The sequence below is a fragment of the Oncorhynchus tshawytscha genome, linkage group LG10, assembly GCF_018296145.1.
Source record: "Oncorhynchus tshawytscha isolate Ot180627B linkage group LG10, Otsh_v2.0, whole genome shotgun sequence".
Taxonomy (NCBI): domain Eukaryota; kingdom Metazoa; phylum Chordata; class Actinopteri; order Salmoniformes; family Salmonidae; genus Oncorhynchus; species Oncorhynchus tshawytscha.
In genome coordinates, this window is record NC_056438.1 from 84,001,884 (window position 1) to 84,025,592 (window position 23,709).

Below are 23,709 nucleotides of genomic sequence, written 5' to 3' on the forward strand. Positions count from 1 at the left end.
TCTGTAACTAAGGAATCATGTTTCATCTGTAACTAAGGAATCATGTTTCATCTGTAACTAAGGAATCATGTTTCATCTGTAACTAAGGAATCATGTTTCATCTGTAACTAAGGAATCATGTAGGAATCATGTTTAATCTGTAATTAAGGAATCAAAGAACACAGAATACTAGAGTTGAACTTGACTTTTTCCAGATGTTTACCCCATGAGGCCCCATAGACAGAACAATGGGAGAAGATCTCACTAATACAAAGCCATTGCAAGGTCCCATGGTTCCTGTAAGAATAGTGTGTTTCTTAGGAAGATGGGCAGTTTTGCAGCTATTACTGGCTTGTTACAGTTTTCAGAATTAAACAGAAATCTTCAGATTATTTATCCGTGAATTCCACTCCTCCTCTTCTCAAGGCGTTCCGTCCAATGCGCGCTCCCGGGTTGGCTCGGGGGTTGTAACCGACTAACGGAATTAGAACATTGACAGAGCTCCGGTTTCATCCATCTTCTGAAGTTCAGTTCGGAGGTTCGGGTTGGAGACGGTTTGGGGTGATTTGGGTTTGAAAGTTTAGTGTTAACCGAATAAACAGCCATGGAGGCTCGTGGAGTTCTCTCCGTTCTGTGCGTCGGTGCGATGTTTGCCGTGGCGCTCGCACAGCAGACCGACAGACCCAAGTTCTGGGGTGAGTTTATAAAGTTAATGTTTCTAGATATAAAAAAAAAACAGACTCATGTTCCGGGTTGACCAGTATTATCTGTCTGTGTATGCTATGTCATTAAGACGGACCCAAGCAAGCTCTTTGGGGTTGAGAAACAAGTTAAAAGCCACAGAGAGAGAAAACTGGGTATCTGTGTCTTGGCCAGATGTTTAGATGGAAGTTAGCTATAGCCTATGTCAGAGCTAAAGCAGGTTTAGTAAGATATACGATACTAAAATCATAGCTAATGCCTGGCATAAACTAGCTGGTCTGGTCGTTGGTCCTGCTGTAGGTAGGCTACAGTCTACCTAGCTATCACAGCTGCAGATGCTCAGAGAGGGAGTTGTCCTATGCACAGATCTAGGATCAGCTAACCCTCTCCACGTCCTAACCTACCACTAGGGTGTCTGGGGATTGAAACTGGCCATAGATCAGTGTTAGGGGCCACTTAATTGCTAATCAATCAATCATTAAATCTTTCAACCAATCAATCAATGTGGCTTTTTGAATTGAAATGGAAACCATAGGAAAGTCAATGAAGATTTAACATGTAGGACTTGCCTATGATCAATGTTCACTGAGGCTGTACCCGCTAAGTGACAGATTTAACAGTGGTTTACTGTGATCACTGAGGCTGTACCCGCTAAGTTACAGTTATAACAGTGATTTACTGTGATCACTGAGGCTGTACCCGCTAAGTGACAGTTAAAACCAGTGGTTTACTGTGACACTGAGGCTGTATTACAGTTTTAACAGTGGTTTACTGTGATCACTGAGGCTGTACCCACTAAGTTACAGTTTTAACAGTGGTTTACTGTGATCACTGAGGCTGTACCCACTAAGTTACAGTTTTAACAGTGGTTTACTGTGGTTTACAGATTTAACAGTGGTTTACTGATCACTGAGGCTGTACCCACTTATAGTTTTACAGTTTTAACAGTGGTTTACTGTGATCACTGAGGCTGTACCCACTAAGTTACAGTTTTAACAGTGGTTTACTGTGATCACTGAGGCTGTACCCGCTAAGTGACAGTTTTAACAGTGGTTTACTGTGATCACTGAGGCTGTACCCGCTAAGTTACAGTTATAACAGTGGTTTACTGTGATCACTGAGGCTGTACCCACTAAGTTACAGTTTTAACAGTGGTTTACTGTGATCACTGAGGCTGTACCCACTAAGTTACAGTTTTAACAGTGGTTTACTGTGATCACTGAGGCTGTTACCACTAAGTTACAGTTTTAACAGTGGTTTACTGTGATCACTGAGGCTGTACCCGCTAAGTTACAGTTATAACAGTGGTTTACTGTGATCACTGAGGCTGTACCCACTAAGTTACAGTTTTAACAGTGGTTTACTGTGATCACTGAGGCTGTACCCGCTAACTTACAGTTATAACAGTGGTTTACTGTGATCACTGAGGCTGTACCCGCTAAGTTACAGTTTTAACAGTGGTTTACTGTGATCACTGAGGCTGTACCCACTAAGTTACAGTTTTAACAGTGGTTTACTGTGATCACTGAGGCTGTACCCGCTAAGTTACAGTTTTAACAGTGGTTTACTGTGATCACTGAGGCTGTACCCACTAAGTTACAGTTTTAACAGTGGTTTACTGTGATCACTGAGGCTGTACCCGCTAATTTACAGTTTTAACAGTGGTTTACTGTGATCACTGAGGCTGTACCCACTAAGTTACAGTTTTAACAGTGGTTTACTGTGATCACTGAGGCTGTACCCGCTAAGTGACAGTTATAACAGTGGTTTACTGTGATCACTGAGGCTGTACCCGCTAAGTGACAGTTATAACAGTGGTTTACTGTGATCACTGAGGCTGTACCCACTAAGTTACAGTTATAACAGTGGTTTACTGTGATCACTGAGGCTGTACCCGCTAAGTTACAGTTTTAACAGTGGTTTACTGTGATCACTGAGGCTGTACCCGCTAAGTTACAGTTTTAACAGTGGTTTACTGTGATCACTTTTAACAGGCTGTATCACCTGTACCCACTAAGTTACAGTTTTAACAGTGGTTTACTGTGATCACTGAGGCTGTACCCGCTAAGTTACAGTTTTAACAGTGGTTTACTGTGATCACTGAGGCTGTACCCGCTAAGTTACAGTTTTAACAGTGGTTTACTGTGATCACTGAGGCTGTACCCACTAAGTTACAGTTTTAACAGTGGTTTACTGTGATCACTGAGGCTGTACCCACTAAGTTACAGTTATAACAGTGGTTTACTGTGATCACTGAGGCTGTACCCACTAAGTTACCGTTTTAACAGTGGTTTACTGTGATCACTGAGGCTGTACCCGCTAAGTTACAGTTATAACAGTGACCAAGTAGGCAACTGTGGCTATTTGATCATAATGTAGGTCTACCAGAGTGGCCTACCATCAAAAACAATGGAGAAAAATGGATCCCATAACATGTTAACATGGAAATAGCTGTTCTGTCATTCAGCCTACAGTAGCAGCCAAAGTGTGGTGTTCAATGTAGGTCTGCATTCCATCAGACTTTTGAAGAAAATCATGAAGGGCTTGACATGAACCTGTTTATCCACTTGTCCTTCAGACGAAGACGTGACTGAAAATGTTTTGTGTTGTTTGATGAGAAAAAAAAAACAGTTAACAAAATAAACGTCATTATTATTCCGATACCATTATTACAGAGAATCAGAAAAGGATGCTACCCTCTGCCTATTGGCTTGTTCAAGACCGTCTCAGAATACAACACTGCCCCTTTAAGACATAAAAAAGCTCTTTACCTTACAGATGAAATGTACAGATTTAGTGTTCTTGTAGGAAGCAACCACTCCACAATTGTTGAGTATAAATTTGCTATAACTGGGATAATAACTCACTAACTAGCAAAGAATATGAACAACAGGTGGCTACATGCATCTCTCGCTTTGATCTCAAACAAGCACATCTACTCACGACCGCTCATGCTGTTAACACAGTCCAGTTCTAAGTGAATGGAAAAGATCCATATATGGCAATGGCTATTTACATATAGGTCTATTGCAGCTCTGATTGGTTATGGCGCACCAGTCTGTGTAGAGTACAGGCTTGAGTCATGCCTGTCAATGCAGTATTCCAATGTGCTCTGCCTACAACAACATTTCTTGCACAGTTCAACTGAAATCAAATCAAAGTTTATTTCTCACCTGTGCCAAATACAACAGCTGTAGACCTTACAGTGAAAAGCTTACTTATAGGCTCTAACCAGTAGTGCAAAAAAAGGTATAAGTTGAACAATAGGTAGGTACAAAAATAAAAACAACAGTAAAAAGACAGGCTATATACAGTAGCGAGGCTACATACAGACACCGGTTAGTCAGGCTGATTGCGGTAGTATGTGCATGTAGATATGGTTAAAGTGATTATGCATATATGATGAACGGAGAGTAGCAGTAGTGTAAAAGAGGGGTTGGCAGGTGGTGGGTGGAGGGACACAATGCAGATAGTCCGGTTAGCCAATGAGCACTGGTTGGTTGGCCCAATTGAGGAAGTATGTACATGAGTGTATAGTTATAGTGACGATGCATATATGATAAACAGAGAGTAGCAGCAGCGTAAGAGGGGTTGGGGGGGCACACAATGCAAATAGTCCAGGTAGCCATTTGATTACCTGTTCAGGAGTTTTATGGCTTGGGGGTAAAAACTGTTGAGAAGCCTTTTTGTCCTAGACTTGGCACTCCGGTACTGCTTGCCATGTGGTAGTAGAGAGAACAGTCTATGACTGGGGTGGCTGACAATTTTTAGGGCCTTCCTCTGACACCTTCTGGTATAGAGGTCCTGGATGGCAGGAAGCTTGGCCCCAGGGATGTACTGGGCCATACACACTACCCTTTGTAGTGCCTTGGGGTCAGAGGCTGAGCAATTGCCATACCAGGCAGTGATGCAACATGCTCTCGATGTTGCAGCTGTAGAACCGTTTGAGTATCTCAGGACGCATGCCAAATCTTTTTAGTTTCCTGAAGGGGAATAGGCTTTGTTGTGCCCTCCTCACGACTGTCTTGGTGTGTTTTGACCATTCTAGTTTGTTGTTGATGTGGACACCAAGGAACTTGAAGCTGTCAACCTGCTCCATTACAGCCCTGTCGATGAGAATGGGGGTGTGCTTGGTTCTCCTTTTCCTGTAGTCCACAATCATCTCCTTAGTCTTGGTTAATTTGAGGGATAGGTTGTTATTCTGGCACCACCCGGCAAGGTCTCTGACCTCCTCCGTATAGGCAGTCTCGTCATTGTCAGTGATTAGGCCTACCACTGTTGTGTCGTCTGCAAACTTAATGATGGTGTTGGAGTCATGCCTGGCCATGCAGTCGTGGGTGAACAGGGAGTACAGGAGGGGACTGAGCATGCACCCCTGGGGAGCTCCAGTGTTGAGGATCAGTGTGGCAGATATGTTGCTACCTACCCTCACCACATGGGGGCGGCGCGCCAGGAAATCCAGGATCCAATTCCAATTCCTCCTTTGGTTGTCTTTCCTTCCAGTTCTCTGCTGCCCATGACTGGAACGAATTGCAAAAATCTCTGAAGCTGGAGACTCACATCTCCCTCACTAGCTTTAAGCACCAGCTGTCAGGGCAGTTTACAGATCACTGCACCTGTACTTAGCCTATCTGTAAACAGCCCATCTATCTACCTACCTCATCCCCATACTGGTATTTATTTATTTTGCTCCTTTGCACCCCAGTATCTCTACCTGCACATTCATCTTCTGCCGATCTACCATTCCAGTGTTTAATTGCTATATTGTAATTACTTCGCCACCATGGCCTATTTATTTCCTTAACTTACCTCATTTGCACTCATTGTGTATAGACTTTTTGTTTTATTTTGTTCTACTGTATTATTGACTGTATGTTTTGTTTATTCCATGTGTAACTCTGTGTTGTTGTATGTGTTGAATTGCTACGCTTTATCTTGGCCAGGTCGCAGTTGCAAATGAGAACTTGTTCTCAACTAGCCTACCTGGTTAAATAAAGGTGAAATATATATATTTTTAAATCCAGTTGCAGAGGGAGGTGTTTAGTCCCATGTTCCTTATCTTAGTGATAAGTTTTGAGGGTACTATGGTGTTGAACGCTGAGCTGTAGTCAATGAATATCATTCTCACATAAGTGTTCCTTTTGTTCAAGTGGGAAAGGGCAGTGTGGAGTGCAATAGAGATTGCATCATCTGTGGATCTGTTTGGGCGGTATGCAAATTGGAGTGGGTCTATGGTTTCTGGGATAATGGTGTTGATGTGAGCCATTACCAACCTTTCAAAGCACTTAATGGCTATGGATGTGAGTGCTACGGGTCTGTAGTCATTTAGGTAGGTTACCTTTGTGTTCTTGGGCACAGGGACTACACTCTACTATAAAGCCCTGATTGGTGGAGTGCTGCAGAGATGGTTGTACTTCTGCAAGGTTCTCCCATCTCTACAGAGGAACTCTGGAGCTCTGTCAGAGTGACCATTGTTCTTCGTCACCTCTCTAACCAAGGCCCTTCTCCCCCAATTGCTCGGTTCGGCCGGGCGGCCAGCTCTAGGAAGAGTCTTGGTGGTTCCAAACTTCTTCCATTTAAGGATGATGGAGGCCACTGTGTTTTTGGGGACCTTCAATGCTGCAGAAATGTTTTGGTGCCCTTCCCCAGATCTGTGCCTCGACACAATCCTGTCTCAGAACTATATGGACAATTCCTTTGACCTCATGGCTTGGTTTTTGCTCTGAAATGCACTGTCAACTGTGGGACGTTATATAGACAGGTGTATGTCTTTCCAAATCATGTCCAATCAATTGAATTTACCTCCAATCAAGTTGTAGAAACATCTCATGGATGATCAATGGAAACAGGATGCACCTGAGCTCAATTTTAAGTCTCATAGCAAAGGGTCTGAATACTATGTAAATAGGTATTTCTGTTTTTTATTTTTATTTGCAAGAATGTCTAAAAACCTGTTTTCGCTTTGTCATTATGGGGTATTGTGTGTAGATTGATGAGCAAAAACATTTATTGAATCCATTTTAGAATAAGTCTGTCATGCAACAAAATGTGGAAAAAGGGAAGTGGTCTGAATACTTTCTGAACGCACTGTTTACTGTTTCTGTTCTATGTGTATACAGATATGTCATATGTTCATGTTTCCCGTGTGTGTGTGTGTGTGTGTGTATGTGTGTGTGTTCAGAGTGTCCGGTGGACCTGTTCTTTGTTCTGGACACGTCTGAGAGTGTTGCTCTGAGGGCCAAACCTCCCAACTTCTACATCGACCAGATCAAGAGCTTTACTGAACGCTTCATCATGGAGCTCAAGGAGATGTAAGATACACACACACACACACACACACACACACACACACACACACACAGGATGTAACACACACCCTGGCTGTCCATTACAGAACAGTACTGGTTGTCTCATGGCTGTGCTGCTTAAGGCCCAGGTTCCCCTCACATGGAAATAGTTCAGCTAGTCAGTGTTGTTGCTGTGGTAATGTGAAAGCTCTTAGTCAAGTCATCAGTTCACCAGAATAAGACCCTAGATAGTTATTGGAAGAGAGCATGAAGATCTCCGTGCCTTTTCCTCACCCTGGGAAGTTCATCATCACTTATTTCATCTGTAGCCTTTAAAAACTGTTTTCCGAGTCGTAGTGTGAGGACCACACACACCATAGCATCTCATGACTCCAAGTTTACTTCCATTTGACGGTTACTGTACCGCACAAAAATATAAATGAAACATGTTTCATGAGAGGAAATAAAATATCCCATACGCAACAAAAAAAAACATCTGACTTTCTGAATCCATTATATTCCATCTATCTGTGTCCCCTCATCTATCAACCCACAGACTGAATCTGTTATACTCCATCTATCTGTGTCCCCTCATCTATCAGCCCACAGACTGAATCTGTTATACTCCATCTATCTGTGTCCCCTCATCTATCAACCCACAGACTGAATCTGTTATACTCCATCTATCTGTGTCCCCTCATCTATCAGACCACAGACTGAATCTGTTATACTCCATCTATCTGTGTCCCCTCATCTATCAACCCACAGACTGAATCTGTTATACTCCATCTATCTGTGTCCCCTCATCTATCAGCCCACAGACTGAATCTGTTATACTCCATCTATCTGTGTCCCCTCATCTATCAGCCGACAGACTGAATCTGTTATACTCCATCTATCTGTGTCCCCTCATCTATCAGCCCACAGACTGAATCTGTTATACTCCATCTATCTGTGTCCCCTCATCTATCAGCCCACAGACTGAATCTGTTATACTCCATCTATCTGTGTCCCCTCATCTATCAGCCCACAGACTGAATCTGTTATACTCCATCTATCTGTGTCCCCATCATCTATCAGACCACAGACTGAATCTGTTATACTCCATCTATCTGTGTCCCCTCATCTATCAGCCCACAGACTGAATCTGTTATACTCCATCTATCTGTGTCCCCTCATCTATCAACCCACAGACTGAATCTGTTATACTCCATCTATCTGTGTCCCCTCATCTATCAGCCCACAGACTGAATCTGTTATACTCCATCTATCTGTGTCCCCTCATCTATCAGCCCACAGACTGAATCTGTTATACTCCATCTATCTGTGTCCCCTCATCTATCAGCCCACAGACTGAATCTGTTATACTCCATCTATCTGTGTCCCCTCATCTATCAGACCACAGAGTGATGTTCATCTGACACCCTTATTGATGATATTTTTACTAATTCTTTGAGTAATGTGGCTAATGCAGGTATGCATTTCTGACCACTTTCCAACCTTCCACTTCTCTTTGGCAGCTGGAAATCAACAGATGGGAATGATTATAGTAGCATTAAATGTAGAATATTTAACTAAAGTAATTGTGAGCGCTTTAAAATGTTGATTGGGGATATTTAATGGGAAAATGTTTATAATCAGGCTGATGTAGAGCTGCTTACCAGACTTTTCCTCACATCTTTCAATTGTGTATTTCACCATTATTTTCCCTACGTTAAACCACGTAGGAGAGCATCAGAAGGTTCAGGAAACCTTGGTTTACAACCGGTCTCAAAAAATACTCAGTTAAAAGTTGTATAAAATGTTTCTCACATCCCTCTGCACTGAATTCTGCCAATTACAAAAAGTATAAGAACAAATTTACTCACTTACGTCGGATATCCCAAAAATATATTTTACTAACACATTCCCAGAATTCTTAAATAATTTAAAGCCAACTTGGAAAATCATCAATCAACTTTTGAATAAGAAAAAGGCATCTACAACTATCTCATCTCAATATATCTCATCTACAACTATCTCATCTCTAGGTATCTCATCTACAACTATCTCATCTCAATATATCTCATCTACAACTATCTCATCTCTAGGTATCTCATCTACAACTATCTCATCTCTAGGTATCTCATCTACAACTATCTCATCTCAATATATCTCATCTACAACTATCTCATCTCTATGTATCTCATCTACAACTATCTCATCTCAATGTATCTTATCTACAACTATCTGCGTTCTGAGCGTGCGTTCTGAGCCCTCTCCTGTACTCCCTGTTCACCCACGACTGCGTGGCCACACACGCCTCCAACTCAATCATCAAGTTTGCGGACGACACAACAGTGGTAGGCTTGATTACCAACAACGACGAGACGGCCTACAGGGAGGAGGTGAGGGCCCTCGGAGTGTGGTGTCAGGAAAATAACCTCACACTCAACGTCAACAAAACTAAGGAGATGATTGTGGACTTCAGGAAACAGCAGAGGGAACACCCCCATCCACATCGATGGAACAGTAGTGGAGAGGGTAGCAAGTTTTAAGTTCCTCGGCATACACATCACAGACAAACTGAATTGGTCCACTCACACAGACAGCATCGTGAGGAAGGCGCAGCAGCGCCTCTTCAACCTCAGGAGGCTGAAGAAATTCGGCTTGTCACCAAAAGCACTCACAAACTTCTACAGATGCACAATCGAGAGCATCCTGGCGGGCTGTATCACCGCCTGGTATGGCAACTGCACCGCCCTCAACCGTAAGGCTCTCCAGAGGGTAGTGAGGTCTGCACAACGCATCACCGGGGGCAAACTACCTGCCCTCCAGGACACCTACACCACCCGATGCTACAGGAAGGCCATAAAGATCATCAAGGACATCAACCACCCGAGCCACTGCCTGTTCACCCCGCTGTCATCCAGAAGGCGAGGTCAGTACAGGTGCATCAAAGCTGGGACCGAGAGACTGAAAAACAGCTTCTATCTCAAGGCCATCAGACTGTTAAACAGCCACCAACAGTTTACCTAAACCCTCCAATGGAGTCTTCCAGGTCCCAGTTTACCTAAACCCTTCAATGGATTCTACCAGGTCCCAGTTTACCTAAACCCTTCAATGGATTCTACCAGGTCCCAGTTTACCTAAACCCTTCAATGGATTCTACCAGGTCCCATCCTGATGAACCATGAAGACTGGAGGTCAGCCTGATGAACCATGAAGACTGGACTACTCAGTAAATTCCATGGAGACTGGAGGTCAGCCTGATGAACCAAACTACTCAGTAATCTCCTCCATGACGACTGGGGATCAGCCTGATGAACCATGAAGACTGGGGATCAGCCCGATGAACCAAACTACTCAGTAATCTCCTCCATGACGAGGGGACAGCCTGATGAACCATGAAGACTGGGGATCAGCCCGATGAACCAAACTACTCAGTAATCTCCATGGAGACTGGAGGTCAGCCTGATGAACCAAACTACTCAGTAATCTCCATGGAAACTGGGGATCAGCCCGATGAACCAAACTACTCAGTAATCTCCATGAAGACTGGAGGATCAGCCTGATGAACCAAACTACTCAGTAATCTCCATGAAGACTGGGGATCAGCGTGATGAACCAAACTACTCAGTAATCTCCATGAAGACTGGGGATCAGCGTGATGAACCAAACTACTCAGTAATCTCCATGAAGACTGGGGATCAGCCTGATGAACCAAACTACTCAGTAATCTCCATGAAGACTGGGGATCAGCCTGATGAACCAAACTACTCAGTACAAAGCTGTCCTCAAGGCAAATGGTGGTTACTTTAAAGAATATAAAATATATTTTGATGTGTATAACACTACTTTGGTTACTTCATGATTCCATATATGTTATGTCATGGTTTTGATGTCTTCAATATTATTCTTCAATGTAGAAAATAGTTTAAAAAAAGAACAACCCTGGAATGAGTATGTGCGTCCAAGCTTTTGACTGGTACTGTATATTAGTGGTGTGTTTTTCATATCAGCCCTTTTGGGCTTCCAACCTCACCAGCACACCGTCTTTACCTGTTTTTATCTGCACTGTTTTGTCTTTCACTTATTTTCTTTGGTGTGAATAAATAAAACATAAATAAATAAATCAACAACAACAAAAATACTGACTGGTTTTCTGATCCACACCCCTACTTATTTTTTGAAGGTACTGTGTCTGTGACCAACAGATTCATATCTGTTATTCCCACTCAGTTGAAATCCATAGATTAGGGCCTCAAAGATTTATTTCAATTGACTGATATCCTTATATGATCTGTAACTCAGTAAAATATTGTTGCATGTTGCGTTTATATTTTGTTCAGTGTTCAATATATCAATATTTGCGCATAAAGGTGTTTCCAGCGCCATTTCCTGCATAAATAATTGTACAGACACAAAGAATTCCACCATGTCGACAGAGACATTATCGGTCGACATTTCTAACATTTTACCAAAACTTCCTGTTTCCATCCCAGCTGTCGTTTTTATAAGGTATGACTCACATAAAAACTGTTGATGGTAACGTGGTTAGTGATGTGATACAACTTTTCTCTGTGTGTGTTGTTGTTGCTAGGCGCCACCCATGTGACCGGTCCCTGACATGGAACTCTGGAGCGCTGCACTACTCTGATGAGATCATCTTAGTGCGCCAGCTGAGTGACATCGCCACCGAGCGCCAGGCGCTCATCAGTGACATCAAGGGCATCAGCTACATCGGCAAGGGAACACACACTGACTGTGCCATCAAGAGAGGCATCGCTGAGCTGCTCATAGGGTAATACACACACATACACGTCATTAGAAAGGCTCATCAGGATGTCTCCCTTATTCCTCTCTGACCACACCCCTTAACTGTCCCCTGGCCCTGCCCATTAATCACCATTCCCCTCCCTTTCCTCATCTGAATACCTGTCTAATGGTTTCTCTATAGTACCTGTCTAATGGTTTCTCTATAGTACCTGTCTAATGGTTTCTCTATAGTACCTGTCTAATGGTTTCTCTATAGTACCTGTCTAGTGGTTTCTCTATAGTACCCATATAATGGTTTCTCTATAGTACCCATATAATGGTTTCTCTATAGTACCTGTCTAATGGTTTCTCTATAGTACCCATATAATGGTTTCTCTATAGTACCCATATAATGGTTTCTCTATAGTACCCATATAATGGTTTCTCTATAGTACCCATATAATGGTTTCTCTATAGTACCCATATAATGGTTTCTCTATAGTACCCATATAATGGTTTCTCTATAGTACCTGTCTAATGGTTTCTCTATAGTACCTGTCTAATGGTTTCTCTATAGTACCTGTCTAATGGTTTCTCTATAGTACCTGTCTAATGGTTTCTCTATAGTACCTGTCTAATGGTTTCTCTATAGTACCTGTCTAGTGGTTTCTCTATAGTACCTGTCTAATGGTTTCTCTATAGTACCTGTCTAATGGTTTCTCTATAGTACCTGTCTAGTGGTTTCTCTATAGTCCCTGTCTAATGGTTTCTCTATAGTACCTGTCTAGTGGTTTCTCTATAGTACCTGTCTAATGGTTTCTCTATAGTACCTGTCTAATGGTTTCTCTATAGTACCTGTCTAGTGGTTTCTCTATAGTACCTGTCTAGTGGTTTCTCTATAGTACCCATATAATGGTTTCTCTATAGTACCTGTCTAATGGTTTCTCTATAGTACCTGTCTAATGGTTTCTCTATAGTACCCGTCTAGTGGTTTCTCTATAGTACCTGTCTAATGGTTTCTCTCTAGTACCTGTCTAGTGTTTTTTTGTTGCAGTGTGTCTCATTACGTCCCTTTCTATCCGGTGTGTGTGTGTGTGTGTGTTCAGGGGCTCCCACTACCAGGAGAATAAGTACATCGTCGTGGTGACGGACGGTCATCCTCTAACAGGTTACAAGGAGCCCTGTGGGGGGTTACAGGAAGCTGCCAATGAGGCCAGGCACCACGGGGTTAAAGTCTTCTCTGTCGCCATATCACCTGACCAGGAGGTACGACACACACACACACACACACACACACACCCTTTTAACCTGACCATGGTAACAGTATTTCACTCTGTATAGTTTACTCCGCTACTTGGGTCATTTCTCTTCCTCTCTCACCAAGCCCCGCCCCCTGTAACACAAGGAGCGCAGTTGTTGTTGGTTGAGCACGAGATCATTTGCAGACCGTTTGCATGGTCGATGTCTTCAGTCTGCATGGTCGATGTCTTCAGTCTGCATGGTCGATGTCTTCAGTCTGCATGGTCGATGTCTTCAGTCTGCATGGTCGATGTCTTCAGTCTGCATGGTCGGTGTCTTCAGTCTGCATGGTCGATGTCTTCAGTCTGCATGGTCGATGTCTTCAGTCTGCATGGTCGATGTTCTCAGTCTGCATGGTCGATGTCTTCAGTCTGCATGGTCGATGTCTTCAGTCTGCATGGTCGATGCAGCAAATGCAATAATATATTGATGTCATCTATGCAGCTTTCCACTTTGCTTCTTTATAGAAATGCACAAGCATTCTATAACTACTCTATTAGTTTGTGGATGTCACTGTCTGCAAACATCTAGTTCGTCTTTTAGAACATTTCTAAAATAAATAGCCGCTAATGCTAATCGCCCGTTAGCTGGCAAGCTAATAAATGTACTGCGTCAGAGCAAACATAGCTATCTAATACAGTCTGATACCAGTGCTGCTGTAGGCCTAAATCAGCATGTTGGTTGCAGCAACCAACATAGGTTGCATAGATTCCTATAGAGGAATAGGTTAGCTACATGAAGTAAGCCAAAGATTATAGGGGTCCCATGGGAAAGACTGACCAAGACTTTGGTTCCTACCCTGTCACAATAATACCTCCATAGAGATCTTATTAGTATTGGCACTCCCCTGAGAAACACTGGTCATCACTTTGGTTCCTATCCTGTCACATTAACACCTCCATAGAGATCTTATTAGTATTGGCACTCCCCTGGGAAACACTGACCAACCCTTTGGTTCCTATCCTGTCACAATAACTCCTCCATAGAGATCTTAATAGTATTATCACTCCCCTGGGAAACACTGACCAACACTTTGGTTCCTGCCCTGTCACAATAACACCTCCATAGAGATCTTAATAGTATTATCACTCCCCTGGGAAACACTGACCAACACTTTGGTTCCTGCCCTGTCACAATAACACCTCCATAGAGATTATATTAGTAATCTAATTCCTAGTTCTATGAACGCCTCCCTGGCTTTTTCATTGGTTGTCATGTCAAACAACACTGTGTTCAAAGTGCCCACTGTTATTATAATTATATTTTTACTACATAATCATAATAATCATTCTATTTCTATGACTACAGCAGTTCACCCAAGTGTTTTGATCTAAATTGCAAGTCTAATCACAATTGCAATATTTGGTTAAAAATAAAAAGCCTAGATGTATTGCCCATATCATGCAGCCCTACGTGGCAGTATGGAAACTTTAGGAACTTTTGGTTGAAGTTGAATTGAACAGTATAAATCAATCAGAATGGAGTAAGACCCATTGAAATCACGTAGAATGTACCAGTGGGCCCTAGAGAACAAGTATTTGATACACTGCCGCCCTATTTCACCCAGCCCTAGAGACCATATCACCCAGCCCTATTTTCCCATATCTTACAAAGCACCTCTACATGCTTTGTAAGCCCTAGAGACCATATCACCATATCACCCAGCCCTAAAACCTGAGCCCTAAAATCGGCAGTGTATCAAAGAGACCATATCACCCAGCCCTAGAGACCATATCACCCAGTTCTCCCCAGCCCTGAGAGCATATCACCGTGTATCACCCAGCCACCCTGAGGTCACCCAGCCCTAGAGACCAGCCCTAGAGACCATATCACCCAGCCCTAGGGACCATATCACCCAGCCCTAGAGACCAAACCCAGCCCTAGAGACCAGCCCTAGGGACCATATCACCCAGCCTAGAGACCATAGAGACCAATAGAGGCCCTAATGATATGTTATGGTGTTGACTTGATGTTGGTTTAGTTCTACGACACTAATATGATGATTGCTGTAGTTATGTTGATATTGATAACTATGTGGATGTATTTATGATATGTATCGATAACTTAAGGTTACTTGCGTAACCCCGGTTCTCGGATATTATGAGTGAGACGACTCACTGTGAGGGATTCACCAGAACAGGCAAGCCCCATACTATTATGGAGGACTTCTTTCTTCCTACTGCCGCGGATATGGCTGGGACAATGCTGAGGGAAAAGGCCTTAAAAACTATACAGGCAATTTCTTCATCCAACAACACTGTTTGACGACGCATCAGGGACATGGCAGGAGATGCTTTGAAACAATTACTGCTTCGCATTCAAGCCAGTGAATTATATGCGTTACATCTGGATGAGTCAACAGACGTGGTGGGCCTGGCACAGCTCCTGGTATATGTCTGTTAAGTTTTTGGGGGGTCAATTAAGGAAGACATCCTCTTCTGGAAACCAGGACAACATGAGAGGAATGGTCCCGGACAGCTTTGTGACATCAAATGGACTTTGGTGGTCAAGATGTGTTGGTATCTGTATTGATGGCGTAAAAGCCATGGCAGGGAGACATAGTGGAGTGGTAACACGCGTGCAAGCAGTTGCTACCATCGCCACTTGGGTACACTACAGCATCCAACGAGAGGCTCTTGCTGCCAAAGGAATGCCTGACAGCTTGAAAGACGTTTTGGACACTACAGTGTTAACTTCCTGAGTGTAGGAGGCAGTATTTTCGTTTTTGGCTAAAAAACGTACCCATTTGAAACTGCCTATTTCTCAGGCCCAGAAACTAGAATATGCATATAATTTTCAGATTAGGATAGAAAACACTCTAAAGTTTCCAAAACTGTCAAAATATTGTCTGAGTATAACAGAACTGATATTGCAGGCAAAAACCTGAGGAAAATCCAACAAGGAAGCGCTGTTTTTCCTGAAAGCTCTCTGTTGCATTGGATGCCTTGTCTCCATTTAAAGGGATATCACCCAGATTCCTATCCCTATGGCTTCCTCAAGCTGTGAACAGTCTTTAGACATAGTTTCAGGCTTTTATTTTGAAAAATGAGTGAGAAAGAACCCATCTCGTCAGTGGATGGCTGGGTGCCAGCAGAGTTTTTTATGCGCAACAGCCATTTTCTCTCTCTCTCCTATGGAAGAAGCTACATTCCGGTTTACATATTATCGATTATATATTGTAAAAACAACCTGAACAACCTACTATTTGGAATTTTTGTCTGCGAAGTCGTGACCGCTCGAGCCTGTGGATTTCTGAACATAACGCTCCAAACAAAGGGAGGTATTTTGGATATAAAAATAATCTTTATGGAACAAAAGGAACATTTATTGTGTAACTGGGAGTCTCGTGAGTGCAAACATCCGAAGATCATCAAAGGTAAGCGATTTAATCTATTGCTTTTCTGACTTTTGTGACCAATCTACTTGGCTGCTAGGTGTTTGTAATATGTTGTCTACTGAGAGAGATGTTCTTACATAAATGCTTGTTATGCTTTCACTGAAAAGTTGTATTGAAATCTGACACACCAGGTGGATTAACAACAAGCTAAGCTGTGTTTTACTATATCGCACTTGTGATTTCATGAACATTTAATATTTTTAGTCATTTAATTTGAATTTGGCGCTCTGCAATTCAGCAGATGTTGATGAAATTGATCTCGCTAACGGGATGGGTGCGTCAAGAAGTTGTTAAACCAAGGCCCCTGAACTCTCCTGTATTTTCTGCATTACGCAATGATATGGGCAGCGACCATGTAATGCTTTTACAACATACAGAAGTGCGCTGGCTACCTCCAATTTGCTTTAAAGAGATGGGTGGGGCTAAAGCTTAACCTCTCTGACAGTAATGTCCCACCTCGCCAACAGCCAGTGAAATTGCAGGGCGCCAAATTCAAAACAACAAAAATCCCATAATTAAAATTCCTCAAACATACAAGTATTTTACATCATTTTAAAGATAAACTTGTAAATCCAGCCACAGTGTCCGATTTCAAAAAGGTTTACAGCGAAAGCACACCAAACGGTCAGCACCTAGTCACAGAAAAACACAGCCATTTTTCCAGCCAAAGAGAGGAGTTACAAAAAGCAGAAATAGAGATAAAATTAATCACTAACCTTTGATGATCTTCATCAGACAACACTCATAGGACTTTATGTTACACAATACATGTATGTTTTGTTCGATAAAGTTCATATTTATATCCAAAAATCTCAGTTTACATTTGCGCGTTATGTTCAGTAGTTCCAAAACGTCCTGTGATTTTGCAGAGAGCCACATCAATTTACAGAAATACTCATAATAAACATTGCTAAAAGATTCAAGTGCTATGCATGGAATTTTAGATCCACTTCTCCTTAATACAACCGCTGTGTCAGATTTCAAAAAAACTTTACGAAAAAAGCACACCATGCAATAATCTGAGTACAGCGCTCAGACACAAAAACAAGCCATACACATATCCGCCATATTGTGGAGTCAACAGAAGTCAGAAATAGCGTTATAAATATTCACTTACCTTTGATGATCTTCATCAGAATGCACTCCCAGGACTCCCAGTTCCACAATAAATGTTTGGTTTGTTCGATAAAGTCCATAATTTATGTCCAAATACCTCCTTTTTGTTTGCGCGTTTAGCCCAGTAATCCAAATTCACGAGGTGCGATCACTAGGTGCAGACAAAGTCAAAAAGTTCTGTTACAGTCCGTAGAAACATGTCAAACGATGTATAGAATCAATCTTTAGGATGTTTTTAACATAAATCTTCAATAATGTTCCAACCGGAGAATTCCTTTGTCTTTAGAAACGCAATGGAACACAGGTCTCTCTCACGGGTGCGAGCGTGATCTCTATATTGATCTCTGTATTGATCTCTGTATTGATTTCTGCATTGATCTCTGTTTTGATCTCTGTTTTGATCTCTATATTGATCTCTGAAATGATCTCTGTATTGATCTCTGTATTGATCTCTGCATTGATCTCTGTTTTGATCTCTGTATTGATCTCTATATTGATCTCTATATTGATCTCTGAATTGAGCTCTGTATTGATCTCTGTATTGATCTCTGAATTGATCTCTGTATATCTTTATTGATCTCTTTATTGATATCTGTATTGATCTCTTTATTTATCTCTGTATTGATCTCTGTATTGATCTCTGTCTTGATCTCTGTATTGATCTCTGTACTGATCTCTGAATTGATCTCTGTATTGATCTCTGCATTGATCTCTGTTTTGATCTCTATATTGATCTCTGAATTGATCTCTGTATCTCAGTATTGATCTCTGTATTGATCTCTGTATTGATTTATGTATATCTGTATTGATCTCAAAAGGACACCAGACTGTCAGTGATTGCTACAGACCAGAACTACAGACAGAACTTCACAGCAGCTGACAACAGCAGATCCACCCAGCTACAGACCATTCGCAGCATCATAGATATGATCGTACGTATCACACCCCTCCCCTCCCCACACCTTTCCTCTCCTCTCCATATCTCTCCTCCTTTCCTCTCCTCTCCATCTCTCCTCCTTTCCTCTCCTCTCCATATCTCTCCTCCTTTCCTTTCCTCTCCATCTCTCCTCCTTTCCTTTCCTCTCCATATCTCTCCTCCTCTCCTCTCCATATCTCTCCTCCTTTCCTCTCCATATCTCTCCTCCTTTCCTCTCCTCTCCTCTCCTCCTCTCCTCTCCATATCTCTCCTCCTTTCCTCTCCTCTCCATATCTCTCCTCCTCTCCTCTCTTTCTCTCTCCTCTCCATATCTCTCCTCCTTTCCTCTCCTCTCCATCTCTCCTCCTTTCCTCTCCTCCCATATCTCCCTCCTTTCCTCTCCATATCTCTCCTCCTTTCCTCTCCTCTCCATATCTCTCCTCCTTTCCTCTCCTCTCCATATATCTCCTCCTTTCCTCTCCTCCATATCTCTCTCCTTTCTCCATATCTCTCCTCCTTTCCTCTCCTCTCCATATCTCTCCTCCTTTCCTCTCCTCCCCATATCTCTCCTCCTTTCCTCTCCTCTCCATATATCTCCTCCTTTCCTCTCCTCTCCATATCTCTCCTCTTTTCCTCTCCTCTCCATATCTCTCCTCCTTTCCTCTCCTCCATATCTCTCCTCCTTTCCTCTCCTCTCCATATCTCTCCTCCTTTCCTCTCCTCTCCATCTCTCCTCCTTTCCTCTCCTCTCCATATCTCTCCTCCTTTCCTTTCCTCTCCATATCTCTCCTCCTTTCCTTTCCTCTCCATATCTCTCCTCCTCTCCTCTCCATATCTCTCCTCCTTTCCTCTCCTCTCCTCTCTCCTCCTTTCCTTCTCTCCTCTCTATCTCTCCTCCTCTCCTCTCCATATCTCTCCTCCTTTCCTCTCCTCTCCTCTCCATATCTCTCCTCCTCTCCTCTCCATATCTCTCCTCCTTCCTCTCCATATCTCTCCTCTCCATCTCTCCTCCTTTCCTCTCCTCTCCATATCTCTCCTCCTTTCCTCTCCTCCATATCTCTCCTCCTTTCCTCTCCTCTCCATATATCTCCTCCTTTCCTCTCCTCTCCATATATCTCCTCCTTTCCTCTCCTCCATCTCTCATATCTCTCCTCCTTTCCTCTCCTCTCCATATCTCTCCTCCTTTCCTCTCCTCCCCATATCTCTCCTCCTTTCCTCTCCTCTCCATGTCTCCTCCTTTCCTCTCCTCCTCATATCTCTCCTCCTTTCCTCTCCTCTCCATATCTCTCCTCCTTTCCTCTCCTCTCCATATCTCTCCTCCTTTCCTCTCCTCCATATCTCTCCTCCTTTCCTCTCCTCTCCATATCTCTCCTCCTTTCCTCTCCTCTCCATATCTCTCCTCCTTTCCTCTCCTCTCCATATCTCTCCTCCTTTCCTTTATTCCAATGCTTCTCTTCTCTTTCCACCATTCATCTATACCCTCCTCCTCTCATCCTCTCTACTCCCCTCCTCCCTCCCTCTCTACTCTCCTCCCCCCCTCCCTACTCCCCTCCTCTCTTCCTCTCTACTCTCCTCCCTCTCCCTCTCTACTCTCCTCCTCTCTTCCTCTCTACTCTCCCCCTCCCCCTCCCTCTCTACTCCCCTCCTCTCTTCCTCTCTTCCCCTCCTCTCTCCTCTCTACTCCCCTCCTCTCTTCCTCTCTCTCCCCTCCTCTCTTCCTCTCTACTCCCCTCCTCTCTTCCTCTCTACTCCCTCCTCTCTTCCTCTCTCCCCTCCTCTCTTCCTCTCTACTCCCTCCCTCTCCCTCTCTACCTCCTCCTCTCTTCCTCTCTACTCCCCTCCCCCTCCCTCTCTACTCCCCTCCTCTCTTCCTCTCTACTCCCCTCCTCTCTTCCTCTCTCTCCCCTCCCCCTCCCTCTCTACTCCCTCCCTCTTCCTCTCTACTCCCCTCCCCTCCCTCTCTACCCCTCCTCTCTTCCTCTCTACTCCCCTCCCCTCCCTCTCTACTCCCCTCCCCCTCTCTCTCCCCTCCTCTCTTCCTCTCTACTCCCCTCCTCTCTTCCTCTCTACTCCCCTCCCCCTCCCTCTCTACTCTCTCTCCTCTCTTCCTCTCTCTCCCCTCTCTTCCTCTCTACTCCCCTCCCCCTCCCTCTCTACTCCCCTCCTCTCTCCTCTCTTCCCCTCCTCTCTTCCTCTCTCTCCCCTCCCCCTCCCTCTCTACTCCCCTCCCTCTTCCTCTCTATCATTTCTTCCTCTCTATGAGTCCCTCTCCCTCTCTACCTCCTCCTCTCTTCCTCTCTTCCCCTCCCCCTCCCTCTCTACTCCCCCTCTCTTCCTCTCTACTCTCCTCCTCTCTTCCTCTGAGACCCCTCCCTCTCTACTCCCCTCCTGTCTTATGTCTTGTCTTCCTCTCTGACCCTCCCCCTCCCTCTTATTTCTACCTCTAATCCCCTTACTTTCCTCTTTCCCCTCTGTTTGTTGACATTCCTCTCTTCTCTGCTTTTTTCTATTTTTTCCCTCTCAGTGCTGTTCTTTTGACTGCAATGTAAGTAGCCCCCTAAATCCTCTCTATGACCCCCCTTATGACCCTTTTATAACAGGTTGTCCCCCTGTTCTATGAAGGCTCTCTTCCTCTCATTGCAGTATGACCCCCTCCCTTTATAACTTGTAGTGTTCCATGAAGGCTCTCTCCCTCTCTACTCCCCTCCCCTTCCTCTCTACTCTCCTCCCTCTCCCTCTAACTCCCCTTGTAGTGTCCCCTCCCTCTATGAAGGCTCCCTCTTTAGTGACATCCCAGTCCCTCTCCCTATCTACTCCTCTCCCTCTTATAACAGGTTCTAGTGTCCTCCCCTCCCTCTCTGAGTGACATCCCCCTCCCTATCTACCCCCTCCCTCTGACACCTTTATAACCCAGGTTGTAGTGTTCTATCTACTCTCTCTTTACCTGACATCCCCTCCCCCTACCTCTCCCTCTCTACTCCCCTCCCTTATAACAGGTTGTTTCCTCCCCTCCTCTCTCCCTCTCTAGGCCCCTCCCTCTCCTATCATTTTAAAGTGTAAATGAGTCTCTAACCTCTGATCCATTTTCTCTTACAGACCAATGAGACCAAGGATGTGGTATGTCTTGTCTACCTATGTGACATGTTATTTCTACACTAATCATTACTTCCATTTGTCTGTTTGTTGACATTTCTAACTGTGCTTTTTTCTATTTTTTTCAGTGCTGTTCTTTTGACTGCAATGTAAGTAGCCCCTAAATCCCATGACCCCCTTATGACCCCTTTATAACAGGTTGTAGTGTTCTATGAAGGCTCTCTGAGTGACATTGCAGTATGACCCCCTTATGACACCTTTATAACAGGTTGTAGTGTTCTATGAAGGCTCTCTGAGTGACATAGCAGTATGACCGACCCCCTTATGACACCTTTAAAACAGGTTGTAGTGTTCTATGAAGGCTCTCTGAGTGACATAGCAGTACAACCCCTTATGACACCTTTATAACAGGTTGTTGTGTTCTATGAAGGCTCTCTGAGTGACATAGCAGTATGACCCCCTTATGACACCTTTATAACAGGTTGTAGTGTTCCCTCTCTGAGTGACATAGCGGTATGACCCATGATGACATCACTGATGATGTGTTTTGTCTGCAGGCTAAAGGAGGTCCCAAAGGACCAGTAGGAGACCTCGGGTCCAAGGTGGGGCTCACACACACACAAGCACACATGCACGCGCACACACACGAAAACCGGAAGACTTGTGATAGCTCCTAGGTTAATGCCTAGGATTTAGCTCAGTGTGCTAACCTGGTCATTATAGCTAGTGTCTGATTAGCTCCCCAGGTTAATACCTAGGATTTAGCTCAGTGTGCTAACCTGGTCATTATAGCTAGTGACTGATTAGCTCCCCAGGTTAATGCCTAGGCTTTAGCTCAGTGTGCTAACCTGGTCATCATAGCTAGTGTCTGATTAGCTCCCCAGGTTAATGCCTAGGATTTAGCTCAGTGTGCTAACCTGGTCATTATAGCTAGTGTCTGATTAGCTCCCCAGGTTAATGCCTAGGATTTAGCTCAGTGTGCCAACCTGGTCATCATAGCTAGTGTCTGATTAGCTCCCCAGGTTAATGCCTAGGATTTAGCTCAGTGTGCTAACCTGGTCATTATAGCTAGTGTCTGATTGTTGTTGTCATTGTGTATTATTGTTCTTGAATTCTAATGCTCCACTCCTCTCTCCTCCCTCTCCTCCTCTCACTTCCTCTCTCCACCTCTCTTCCTCTCTCCTCTCTCCTCCCTCTTTCTCTCCTCTCTTCCTGCAGGGTGAAACAGGTAGACAGGGGATGCCAGGCGAGAAGGGAGACATCGGGGTAGAGGTGAGTACCTGTGAACACACACAGGTCTGCTATTAACCCCAAAAATCTGCTATGTTATTAACCTATAGAATCAGGTCTGTTATTAACCTATAGAATCAGGTATGTTATTAACCTATAGAATCAGGTCTGTTATTAACCTATAGAATCAGGTATGTTATTAACCTATAGAATCAGGTCTGTTATTAACCCATAGAATCAGGTCTGTTATTAACCTATAGAATCAGGTCTGTTATTAACCTATAGAATCAGGTATGTTATTAACCCATAGAATCAGGTCTGTTATTAACCTATAGAATCAGGTACGTCATTAACCTATAGAATCAGGTACGTTATTAACCTATAGAATCAGGTCTGTTATTAACCTATAGAATCAGGTCTGTTATTAACCTATAGAATCAGGTCTGTTATTAACCTATAGAATCGGGTCTGTTATTAACATATAGAATCGGGTCTGTTATTAACCTATAGAATCGGGTCTGTTATTAACCTATAGAATCGGGTCTGTTATTAACCTATAGAATCAGGTCTGTTATTAACTTATAGAATCAGGTCTGTTATTAACCTATAGAATCAGGTATGTTATTAACCTATAGAATCAGGTCTGTTATTAACCTATAGAATCAGGTCTGTTATTAACCTATAGAATCAGGTCTGTTATTAACCTATAGAATCAGGTCTGTTATTAACCTATAGAATCAGGTCTGTTATTAACCTATAGAATCAGGTCTGTTATTAACCTATAGAATCAGGTCTGTTATTAACCTATAGAATCAGGTATGTTATTAACCTATAGAATCAGGTATGTTATTAACCTATATAATCAGGTATGTTATTAACCTATAGAATCAGGTCTGTTATTAACCTATAGAATCAGGTCTGTTATTAACCTATAGAATCAGGTATGTTATTAA

At 43.3% G+C, this 23,709-nt stretch overlaps 1 protein-coding gene across 1 annotated transcript in view; it reads left to right on the top strand.

Moving 5' to 3' along the window:
• Window positions 1–429: 429 nt before the first annotated feature.
• LOC112240770 (collagen alpha-1(VI) chain) overlaps window positions 430–23,709 on the top strand; it is an 80,504-nt gene continuing 57,224 nt past the window's right edge. Inside the window, 9 exon segments of the mRNA XM_042329268.1 lie at window positions 430–674; window positions 6,863–6,992; window positions 11,551–11,751; window positions 12,812–12,971; window positions 18,336–18,449; window positions 21,530–21,550; window positions 21,655–21,675; window positions 22,084–22,128; window positions 22,745–22,798. Of these exon segments, the coding sequence (XP_042185202.1) occupies window positions 584–674; window positions 6,863–6,992; window positions 11,551–11,751; window positions 12,812–12,971; window positions 18,336–18,449; window positions 21,530–21,550; window positions 21,655–21,675; window positions 22,084–22,128; window positions 22,745–22,798 (837 nt within the window). The 5' untranslated portion in view covers window positions 430–583.